At 45.1% G+C, this 11,948-nt stretch overlaps 1 protein-coding gene across 10 annotated transcripts in view; it reads right to left on the reverse strand.

The window, feature by feature from the left end:
• Positions 1-334: 334 nt before the first annotated feature.
• The window catches only part of CTCF (CCCTC-binding factor), a 30,093-nt gene continuing 18,479 nt past the window's right edge, over positions 335-11,948 (reverse strand). For 6 of the 10 annotated variants that reach the window (XM_027904062.1, XM_027904058.1, XM_027904057.1 and 3 more), the window contains 10 exons: positions 9,367-10,159; positions 8,542-8,712; positions 7,565-7,698; positions 6,164-6,284; positions 5,213-5,362; positions 3,704-3,864; positions 3,088-3,270; positions 2,558-2,693; positions 1,547-1,714; positions 335-710 (listed from right to left, as the gene is read on the reverse strand). In XM_027904062.1, coding sequence (XP_027759863.1) covers positions 529-710; positions 1,547-1,714; positions 2,558-2,693; positions 3,088-3,270; positions 3,704-3,864; positions 5,213-5,362; positions 6,164-6,284; positions 7,565-7,698; positions 8,542-8,712; positions 9,367-10,147 — 2,187 coding nt within the window. In that variant the 5' untranslated portion in view covers positions 10,148-10,159 and the 3' untranslated portion in view covers positions 335-528. The remainder of the gene's footprint in view (positions 711-1,546; positions 1,715-2,557; positions 2,694-3,087; positions 3,271-3,703; positions 3,865-5,212; positions 5,363-6,163; positions 6,285-7,564; positions 7,699-8,541; positions 8,713-9,366; positions 10,160-11,948) is intronic. The other 4 variants (XM_027904066.1, XM_027904063.1, XM_027904061.1 and 1 more) reach the window with 1 other exon arrangement.

Here is an 11,948-nt window from a genome sequence, read left to right on the forward strand (position 1 = left end):
AAACAAACAAAAAAAAATAAAACAACCCCCCCCAAAAAAAAAACATTTCAAAAGTCTAGAACCCTCCCAAGTTTGCATTTACAGTTAAAAACACTACTGAGAGAAGAGGCTCAAGGACTCTGGGAACTGGAAGGGCAAGTCCGGAGTGGTTTTCCACATACTCTAGTCAAGGCTTCCGTATTTTAAAACTTGGTGCATGTAAACACGGCCCTTGGACCAGCTTTACAATGCAAGTTCAGAGCAAAACTAAAATCAAGCATCTCACAGGAAACCCTCAAGGACTCCAAAATATTTCCTAATGTTCCATGATCCTGTAATGCTAACATAAAACAGCAAGTTCTAGTTAAATCACATTCTAACATCGTTTTTTTTGTTGGTTTTTTTTTTTTTTTTTTCCCAGTATGTTTGGTAAAATGGTCTAAAATGATGCATTTCCCAAAGCCAAGAAAAAAGATAAAAGGAAAAATAGATTTGAGCCGCTTAAACACAGCCCAGGCCAGTTCAGTCAGCCAGCGTGGTCTTCCTCCATCACCGGTCCATCATGCTGAGAATCATCTCAGGGGTGAGGTCTCCATTGGGAGCTTCCACTACAGGAGGCTGAGCTTCCTCCTCTTCCTCTGCTGTTTCTGCATCAGGTTCTTTCTTCACTTCAACTATAATATTTTCAATTTCACCAGTGTGCTGGTCTTCAACCTGAATGATTGCTGCAGCTATAAGGGCAGAAAAGGGAGGAGGAGGAGGGGGAGAAAAGCAGATTATTTTACTAGTTCCAGAGCTGGCCTCCAACAGCTTTTTGGTAGACTTAGTCACTTCCATGGAAAGGGAACACACGTTCCCACATCAGGGGGGAGCAATTCAACCCACCTCGCTCACCCAAGCATCAAGCATCTGTTTCCCCACCCCTGTACGAAGATGTGCTCCCAAGACAACAGTTCCAGTGTGAGTTTTGATATTAAGACATTATTAAGACAATGGGTTTTGCAGAGTAATCAACAAAAACCACTCTGTAGGGCCTAAGGCAGAACTTTCAATTCCGGTGATACCAGTGACAAATTCAGCATGAAATACTCCCACAGACTAACTCTAGAGAGGACACACTCACAGCACTGAGCAGACAGCCAAGCCACTGAGGAAGCCACCACCTCCTTAAAGGAATACATTTACCCTTCCTGCTTTGTTCCTTTAATTTATTTACTTAGGCTTTGCACAGTTACAATGTCTACCATCACAGAGAAAACTCTGTGTAGTGTTGAAAACAACACCTGCACTGGTCCTGTGCTCAGAATGAACGGCCTGAAGCAAGATCATTTGTGGCACTGGAAAAAAATAATGTCCTTTTTTTTTAGCATGATCTGAAGCTGCCATGTTCCCTCATGACCAGGAAACCCTTGCAACAAATTTCAAGGGTTTTGGCAATGCAGAGACAAGTACAGCCATCTACTTTATCAATAAGCTCAACTGAAGGGATTGGATCACCTGCAAGAACTGCCAAGCCCAAAGAAAAAGGTGCTCAAGCAAGCAGTGCAAGCTGCAATCAGTGACTTACGCTGGGATTGTTTTGGTTGGGTGGCAGCTTTGCCTGGTGGTCTTCCTCTTCGTTTCTTACTGGGAGGTGGTGCAGGAGCCTCTTGCTCAACCTCTGGTTCAGCCTCAATTTCTACTGCTGTCTCCTCCTCATCTTCGTTATCATCCAAATCTGGTTCAGCATTTTCCTCTGTAAGAAACGATCTCAGGTAAGTCTTCAGTTTAAACAAGAATGAAACACATCCATTTACAGACAAATACCATCAAATCCTCATCCAAAAGGAGTCAACTCTGATGAGAAAGAAGGGAAACAAGGCTTTTGTTGAGAGGTTGGTGGCACAGACTGTTAACCTGTTACCCTCACCTTAGAGGGAGCAAGCTGTCCTTCAGAAAGCAAGAGACATGAAATGTAATTCTGTTAGACTATGTGATAAAAGCTACTCTGCACATCCACAAAGGAGCTCAGAGAGACAACAGTAGGAGGGGAACCAAATACACTGGCCGGCTACTCCCAGGCCCACCAAAGGAGCCAACAGTCCCTCAAAGTCCCACCTGCCCCACCCAGAGGGGCACAGGGCTGCAAAATGGCAGGTGGGAACCCAAATCCACGACTTCTGAGGAACAAACACCCTGTCCAGGCCACTGCCAGGAGAGCCACCAGTCCCAGGGTCCAGGTGTGAGAAATCCACCCCCAGAGTCTCCACAAGGAGAGAGGTCTATGAGTTTTTCCTTCACAAACACCATCTCCACCAGCCACACAGGTGGGACAGGAATGGAACGGGTGACACAGAGGGTGTCAAACTGTTTTTTAAACCACTCTGCCTTGGAGCAGGCGTGGGACAGCAGGATCTGTGTTATCCCTCACAGGCAGCATATCCCCCTGCACTTGGCCACGTACCGTCATTTTTTGTTTGCCAACCAGGCAAGACTCTTTCAAGCGCCAGAGCAAACCTGCAGAACTGGCACACCAACAGCTAACACATGCAGTGAATCACAGCCTGTAAACTCTCAGAAGGTACTGAGTTGTTCTTACCACTATCAGAGGAATCTTCTTTCTTAGACCGCATCTTTCTCTTTCGGCCACGTTTGCCCTTCTTTGTCTCTCCTCCATTCTCTCCTTCCCCACCATCTAGGCCAGAGCAGTTATCAGCATGTCTGGCCATTGTGTTCTAGTCAGTGGAAGATTAAAAACACAACAAAAATTAAAACGGGTGCTGGATTCAAGATCAGACATTCTGTGTCTGTATTTTCAAACCCATTTCTGGTAACTTACGTCTTTTTTTTTTTTTTTTTTAACTAAGATTCTTTAGGGGGAATGGGTACATTCATTACCTTCATTAACAAAGCTGCATTTCCACATCGTTCATTATGTCAGTGCTAATTACACCGGGTCCCTCCCCCCTTTTTTTCCTCTCAGAGAGAAGGGCTCTATTTAAAAGACCAGGATTGCACCTTGTACCCTCACCCAGCCTTTCTTGCTGGGTAAACACCCCCCTCCCCTTGGCTAAAAACCTCGTTCCACCCCAACATCCCCCCCAGTTCAAAGCAGTGCAACTGCCTTACCCTGCGGGTGAACGTTTTGCCGCACTTGGAACAGACGAAGGCAGCGGGGACAAAGGTGGGGTCGTGGTATCGTTTGAAGTGCATGTCGAGGAGCTGCTTCTGGCGGAAGGTTTTGTCACAATGGCTACAGGCATAAGGCTTTTCTCCAGTGTGGGTCCGCTTGTGCATGACCATGTGTCGCTCCTGGCACCGACAGGCAAGACAGGGAAAAGAACTTGAGAGAGAGCTCAGGCAAATGGAATCAGGAGAGTGAATTTTCAGCTACAAGGAAGCCGAAACTTGATGCTTAATATCAAGGAAAGGACGGTTCCACAGGGATGTGAAAACATCCTGATTGGTGGCATATTCAGTCCTAGCCACTTCCATCCTATATGGACTCTTACCCCTTGGTCAACAGGTACATCAAGGCTATGAATTAGAAGGTTCTCTACAGGGCAGCACCACACCAAAAAAAAAAAAAAGGCCACTTGTACTTTCCTTCCCACCCTTCAAAAGACTCGGACAACTAACCTGATCTCGACAGCTGGTCAAACTTAACAGCTAAGATTTCCACCTCACATTTTTAGCTCCTGCCGTCCTGACGCTCATAGGGGGGGTGCCAGTCCCACCAGCTCACCTGTCTGCACGCGTAATCACACTGGTCACACTTGAAGCGCTTCTCGTTCTTGTGAGACTTCTGATGCTGGATGAGGGCATACCGCTCGTGGAACACGGCGTCGCAGTAGCGGCACTTCTTGCCCTGCTCGATGTAGGAATGCTGCTTCCTCAAGTGGACACCTGGGAGAGGAAAGATGGGAGTCTTTCACTACCACCACCACCACTAAGCAGGAAAAGCCGAGCCTAACAGCCCTTTGGAGACCCTCGCTCCTGAGCTCGGCCAAAAAAATCAGTGAAATAGTTAAATTTAGGATTCAAGCAAAAAGGCTCGTAGTTAAAACCAACTAGAACAGTTTCTGGACAGAAACAGCTTGCAGAAAAACCCTGTTGAGTTTTACCACAGGACTCCAGATTCAGTTATTAGTTGCAATCTGTGTCGATTCAGGACACTCGCATTTGATAACGTGTGATTGGCAAACTGAAGTGTCTTGTGGACTGCTATGTTTAAGACTAACCCAAATTGCCTGGATCGAGACAGAAGCCAGGTAATTCACTGGGGGAAAACAGGATTTTCTGCAGGATTAGAAGTCAGTGTGACAGGGCTAGAAGGCAACAGGGATACCAGCAGATAATCCTGACAGAGGTTTTAGTCACTTCTTTAAAATCCTCCAACTAAGAGCATACCACAGCTGCACGAGGTAGCTTAGGGAAGATTAAAGCATTATTAGGAGAAAAATTCTTCATAGCTAACATCAGTTTTCCTCTCTTCTAAATCAGCTTGCTTGCTCCTGACATCATCTGACCGCCAGCCTCTCAAAACTGCCTCTCACTGTAGCACTTTACACTTGTCTTCACTGGAAGGGAGCCTGCCTTCCCATCACTTGGGTGATAATTCTGTTTAGAGACAGAAAGTTCTGCCAAATCGTGGCTCCTTCCTTCTCCTCAGCTGCTCTGGGCACGGTATTGTTTGCCACCTTCTTCTAGAACATCAGAGCTTGCCTGCTGGAATCACACTGGGTACTGCTCACTCGATCAAGATTGTCCTTCTGCAAGGACTCAGGGCTTTTGTGAGCACACACTCCCCTCCTAACCTGCCCGTGGCACACAGCTCCACACCCCAGAAAGTTAAAACATTTGGCTTAATTCAAATCTTTCAGCTTGATGAAAATATCTCTGCGTGACATTTAACGTGCAGGAGGTCGAGCCAAATGATCTTCTGGCTTTTCAGACCCCAGCCCTTATACTGCTGGAATCTCAGTCCAAGTCCAATAAATGCCTTGTATCTACGAGCCTGAAAACAGTATTGGTTGCTTGGGGGGAAAAAAAAAAAAATTACCTCTTCAAATAACGAGAAGAAACTGAGAACTGTTTTAATTTGCAGCAGCTGTGGTAAGCTAAGCATTACCAGCCCCACACCTGAAGCTGTGCTTCACGTTACCAGGTGCATTGATTGGGTTAAGAGCATTCTAATACTAGGGAAGAGTTCTGTACCACCTTCAGCAAGCAGCCAAGTTTGGGGGATACGTACCCAAGTCACTCTTTCTCGCTATGACAGTATCACAGTGAGGACAGTGGAATTTGGCCACATTCTCCGTGTGCTTCTGCAAAATGTGCATCTTCATGGTACCGCTCTGGGTGAAGCGAGCGTGGCAGATGTAACATTCATATGGCTTCTCTCCTTCAGGAGCAAGAGGGGGGAAAAAAAAAATAGCACAAGTATTCTTGTTAAAAAGAAATCTTACCAAGAAGCCCCAAACAACCTCCCAGAGACTTGCACCAGGAATCCAGACAACAGTAACTCTATAAAGAGCTCAATTTCTCTTTCTCTACAAGTTTTAGCTCCAATAAGCGTCTTTTTACAAGGAAACTCGAGTTCAATCTTTAAGCAAGTTACATTATTCTTGCCCTGAGAAATGCAGGTAAGGCCTACACACAGGCTGCCAAAAGACAGCAAGTGGCATCAGATTTTTTTGGAGTGGGGGTTCTGAATGTTCATGTATATATAGAAGAGCATTCCCCCCACACACACTTTAGGTTTAGCAATATGATTAATTTGGCATTGCTGTAGGATTCTGTGCTAAAATCAATCCCATTTCTATCGAAGAAAAAATTTAGCATCTTTACGAACTAACATGCACGAGGAGCTTTTAAAATTACACTAAAGCATAAAACTGTAAATGGCTCTAACCTTTAACTGGAACACTGAAAACAGAAGTTTCTTCTGTTCATACTACAAGTGCCTGTACTTTATCACCTCAAACTGGAAATCAGAATCCTCCAAGCTCATTTCTCAGTGCAGTAATTCTATTAGGTTATGAATTTACAAGTGCTCATCAATCACGGTGCATTCTCTTCAGCTAGAGACTTCATAAAGGTTTAAGACAAAACTACAAAACCCTATTTCTCCTGTTGTTTAAGTGTCAGCACACACTGTACACAGCCCCAGCACTCTGACACTAAGGAAACATGGCATCAGTACCGGAGTGGGTCCTCATGTGCCTCTTCAGTTTGTAGGTGTCCCTGCTGGCATAGCTGCACAAGCTGCACTGGAACGGGCGCTCCCCAGTGTGAGAACGAATGTGGCGTTTCAATTTGCTAACCTGGAAGTCAAGAGCAAGACTGCATGTAAGTCAGCACAGATGAGCAGCTCAGACTGCCGAAGGTACAAGGACTCAGTGAAGGGTTTAAGGTCGTCTGTTTTTGTTTCGTTACAAATCCAAACAAGCACGTTTCGGTGCCATTCTCCCACTGCACGCAGCCACTCGCTCCTGTTCACTTTACTTCACCTCCCAACCTCGCTCCCAGCCTTGCCTGATGATTGCTCCCACGCTCACTGCAGCCTGATTTAGACTTCTGTGCTCAACCTGTTGTTATCAACCATCTCAGTAGCTGAAGACACCCTAAAATTTCAAGGTATCCTGGAGATCCTCTCCTGCTTTTATTGAGAAAGTACAAACCCAGCTCAAAGGTCAGCAAGAACACCAATGGTACTGCATGTTCTGCTCTCCAGCCTGACTGTGCTGCTTAATCACCAACCTATGCCTACAAAAGCAGCATGACCTCACATAAGGACCAACTTGGTTGTTTCCTTCCTAAATCACACTGTGAAAACCCCTGCAACACTATTTATTCAGCACTCAAACCCACAGGGCCTGGAATTATAGCACTGTAGGCACAGTGTGGGTAGGAAAAAAAAGACTGAAGCCCCTACTCGAGCTCTCCCAACTGTAACCTTCTCCCACTGCAGAAATTCCACTTGCTCACCATCTAGCTCCAATTTCCTATCACAACATAAAAGCTGTCCTGTAAAATAGGTAATACTGCATGGAAGGGAAGCATTCAAGGAAGCTTAATGTGCCTGAGCAAATTAGACAATCATTCAATATTAGCAAAGCTGCTCCTCCCCAATATTGAGGCAAAGGCTCATTACTTTTAGCTACAGACACCTTCATGGCATAAACAGATAATCTGCAGAATGCATATTTCTAAAATGGGAGGGCAACTCTGATCTGAAATGACACCCCACTGCAGGAGGAAACGTCTGTCTCCTTCAACATGGAGCACGCTGCAATTCCTGCAATCATTTTAAAGGCCAAATAATTTCAGAAACAATGACAACTCTTGTCTGTAAAGAGGAAATGGACGTCACCTAGCATTTCTGTGCATAAGTGATCTCAAACTGCTTTCTGATTCACTGAGGAAACCCCACCATTTGCTTCCAAGAGCAGCCCTGATTTATAACATCTTTCGCTCAGAGCCTTTTAACCAAATGGCCAAAGAGGAAGGAAATGCCTGAGAACAGAGTCTGTAACAGATGGTGAGCAATCTTGGAAGTGCGCAAGGAAAGCACTCAGCACTTGTAACAAGTTACTAAACGTACCTCCACACTGGCATAATCACACATGGAACACTTGAAGGGTTTCTCGTGGGTATGTTTGTAGCGGCGATGCCGAACCAACTCTCCACTGGTCACAAAGGCCATGTCGCAGTCTGGGCACTTGTGAGGGCGAGTACCTGGTGGGGTGCAGCACAACAGGGAGGCAGTGACACGCAGATTCAGTGACAGAAGAGAATATGGGACAGTTCTGGTTGGGTTTGTTTTTGTTTTTTTAAAGTAATTTAGCAACGTTGCTTTCACGTTCTGAAAGATTAGATTAGAGCAGCAAATAATTTACACAAAAGTCAGAGGGTTTGTATAAATAACAAATGGATTCAAGATCTCAGAGAATTAACGTGCTTTCAGTGAGGAAATAAGACTCCTTTTTTTTTATCACCTGGTTATTTACAAATTTGAAACCACAGAATTAGACACAATGTAAATAGAGAGAGAAAATGAGGGATATGTGTGTGGGGGGGGGGGTGGCAGAAAAGCACAAGCTTAAGTATATTCACAGTTCAATTACCTGCAGTTTCATACCAGAAACCAAGTAAAGAGCAACAGAAATGTGTTACAGTTTCTAGCTATAATTTTATTCATCCAATCTATTCCTTGGGGTTAAGTGTTTTTGGTTATTTTTAATTCCCTCGTGTTTAACTCCAGCCTCACTCTCATTGTACTTTTTCTCCACGCAGCAGCTACAACAGATACCTGAGAACACAAGTACTAATGCTCAGGGCAAAGAGAACATTCCTGTAACTTCAGGTAATTTGAGATCAAGCCCAGGGTCGGTTTTACACCTGTGAACAGGACAAGCTCTGCACCTGACCTGGCCAGGAAGAAAACAACTGCACTGTTTCCTCCCTTTTAGCTTGTTCCGTAAGAGGAATCAGAAGAACGGCAGAGCCCAACCTCAAATCTGTTTGCTCTAATGACAGAGCAGGCCCTACAAAAACCAGTGTATGCAAACCCAAGGGTACCTGTGTGAGTGTTGAGGTGGTTCCTCAGCAACGTGACTGTCCGGAAAGCCCTGCCACAGAGATGGCACTTGTGTGGTCTTTCATCAGTGTGGCTTTTCATGTGGCGGTCCAAGTTGGAGCGACGCGGACAAGTGTAACTGCACAGTTCACACTGGAATGTCTTCTTTACACCTAGGCAGGAAAGGAAATCATTGTCAGCCTTTGACAGCACCGTGGTCTACTGGGTAACATTAGAGATCAGCAGGGAAAAGAAAAGATTCTTGGAGCTTTAACTACTGCAAGGAGACACCGTGTAGCACTGAATCCAACTGCACTGCCTGTGGCTGATCTGGCTTCAATTTTCATTAGTTTGCCAGCACTCAGTGTTCCTTCTCCACTCTAAAAAGGGTTCCTTAACTTACAGTTTTAACGAAAAAAATCAAACATACCTATTACTGTATTTTGCACCATCTACCTTACCCAGCAATTGGTTAGAAAAAGCCCCACAGAACTAATTATACCACTGGATCCTGGTGTAAATCACACGCACACAAACTGTTACATGTGTATTACAGCAAAGAGAACAATCTCTTCAATCACAGTTATATGGGATTATTAATGCCACAGCATTACACTTGAGGAAAATGAGCTCCCTCATGGCCTAGATGGAAGAAATGGGAGGTTTTCTCTCAACAAACACTGGAGTTGAGCTCTATTATATAAAGAGCAAGAAACACTGGGCATGTCTGCTTTCCTCCCAGCTCGCCTCTATTCAGTCACATCACACTGCAAGGTCCCACCATACCAAGTGCATTTTCAAAACCCACTTGCAGACGGGGAGCTTACCTTTCTTTTTAATTTTGGTTGGTTTAGGTGGCTTCATATTGCCCACCACCTTTTCTGCATTAACCTCGGACAACAAACCCTCCTGCTGCTCCTCTTCGAAGTCATACACAGAGACATCCACATCCTTGCCTTCCTCGGTGTAGCGAAGCTTACTCTTTTTGTTTTTCTTTGTTTTTTTGGCTGGTGGCTGATAGTCTGGATCTTTTTGCCAATTGGGATCTTCCTGTGGCTGAAGATCACCTTGTTCCAGCGTCTCCACCTCACCGTTTGCACCCACTTTCACTACTTGGAAGCCTTCTGGCAAAGGGAGGGTGTGGCAGATCATGGGCTCCCCCTCTTGCAGGCCTGCTTTGGAGACCTCATTCTCATAAGCTCCCTGCAGTTCTTCCACAGATGTGGTGGCAACAGGTACAGTCACTGGCACAGGTACTTGGACCAGCTGAAGCTCACCAAGGTTTATAGGCTGCTCTTCCATATTAACCACCTGAAGTGTTATGATCTGTGTGTCATCCACTGTAGCCTCAGTTTCTTGAGGCACTGCACCTTCCATTACTTCAGTCTTCATTTGAAGAAGGGTTGGATCCAGCTGATCCATCATCACCATCTGCACCCCACTGCTGACGTCCTGCACTACTTCACCTCCATCTGCCTGGTTTGGCGGTAGATGACAAGCGTCATCCTCTTGGCCGCCTTCACGGCGTCTCTGATAGGTTTTCCTCTCTTTTCCCTTTATGAAAGTTTCTGATTCCTCCACAATAGCTTCGACTGCCTCACCTTCCATTTCACCTTCCTGCTGTAAAAACAAGAGAATGAGTGAATGCCACACACCGTCCAGTGTGTTTAGCAACTGCACAAACCCCACAGAAGAACAGGTCGCCCAACTGGAAACACCCAATTTAACAGCAGCTACGAATCAGCAAACGGGAGCTGAGGGCTGTAGGTCTCCATGAGCCCATTACCACTGCATACCAAGGCAATCACAGAATGCTGCCTGCAGGGAGACAACTGCACCAGCTTCTTGGAAAGGAAGGAAAGCAAGGAAGAGAGATAAAGCGACACGCACGTTCCCGTTTCGCAAAGACCACAAATCCCACCAGCAAGATGCATAGCAGTATTATTCCTTACTGAGCTTGTTTAACCACTTCACACATCTCAGCAGGACCAGAGGCAGTCTTTGGCTATAAATTTTAAAAGTACGAAAATACTATCCTCTGTTAAAAAGTCAACCTTAAAGAAAGTATTTCCTGCTCCCACCCCTGGCACTGCCAGGCCCTGAGCAGGGCAGAGGAATGATGGACTGTGCCCTCCCCTCTCCAGCTGAATGAGCCACAGCAGGAGACAGGCTCAGGTAAAGTCTTATTTCAATGTAAATGATGTGGAGTCAGAACCGGTGGATTCTAATGATGCCTCGGTTAAACACATTTATGCACTCATAAACAAACAATGCTGAAGCTCAGCGTTCTGGAGGGCCTTAACTCTGAAAACAGCTGCACAAAAGCAAGACACTGAGCTTTTCTTCCTCCTCAGACCATCCAGCATTCTTCTCTGCAGTCAGGGAAAAATATGACACTCCTGTATTCTCGTTCTGCAGCAAGGTTCCTTCAAGAGTAGTAAGAGGTAGAAGAAATGATCATTTTGCAGTTGTCCTCTTCCCCAAATGAGAAGAGTAAGATCATAGTAAAGAAATACTTCCTAAGTCTACCTCTGTTTCAGGTGGTTTACTGTGTAAAAATGAAAGCAGGTTCCCCAACCGTGCCAAACATATTCCCTGCATCGGGATACCATTTCTTATATCCCTTGCCTAAGTGTTTAAAAGGTACCAAGATCAATTTTACTGCTGAAGCAGGTAATAAAAGAGCCAGTTTCCTTACTAAGCCTGTGATTAAGTCCTGATTCCAGTTCCAGATTTGATAAGAGACTTCCGTATTTTCCCATTAGATTGACTGACCTCTCAGACCAGCTAACTGAATTTAATTAACATAAATATTTCATCTCCCTTGTCCACTCAACACTTTAAAAATCACCGAACTATTTTCAGGTATCTACGTTTACACAGCTTTAAGAATCACAAGACACGTAATTGCTATTGTTTTTTAGAGAGTTCTCGCTTTTTTTTTCTGTGCTGTCTTTCCAAGCATCCTCCACTTCTGCTGTGAGAACAACAAAGCTCATCTTGTTCCCTCAGCCTGCTCGGACTGGGGACATCTATTAACTGTGCTGTCTCGGTATTTTGTTATGTCGTGGGCAGCCACAGTCTCCAGAGGGCACCAGATCCCCAGGAATACCGACATATGGATTCGTGAGCGCTCCCTGCAGGGATCCGGCCTCGCCTTTCCTTTACCACCCATCAGCTTTTCAAGCTGGAGCAAATCCATATGGAGAAACAGCTGAAGTACACGAGATGATGTAAGTACTTAACACTAGACAGCAGGCAATCAGAACAGAGCTGGTCTTTGGCCTACAGCAACTGTGAAACTGTTTTACAATTACCCTAAGTATCTGCAGAGAGAGAAAAAAAAAGCCTTTTGAGGTGACTAAAAATCTCTGAACGAGAAAAGGACACAGATAAACAAAATAAATGG

Source organism: Empidonax traillii, unplaced genomic scaffold (genome assembly GCF_003031625.1).
Source record: "Empidonax traillii isolate 1590-97213 ecotype Southwest subspecies unplaced genomic scaffold, ASM303162v1 scaffold1005:size266651, whole genome shotgun sequence".
NCBI classification, from domain to species: domain Eukaryota; kingdom Metazoa; phylum Chordata; class Aves; order Passeriformes; family Tyrannidae; genus Empidonax; species Empidonax traillii.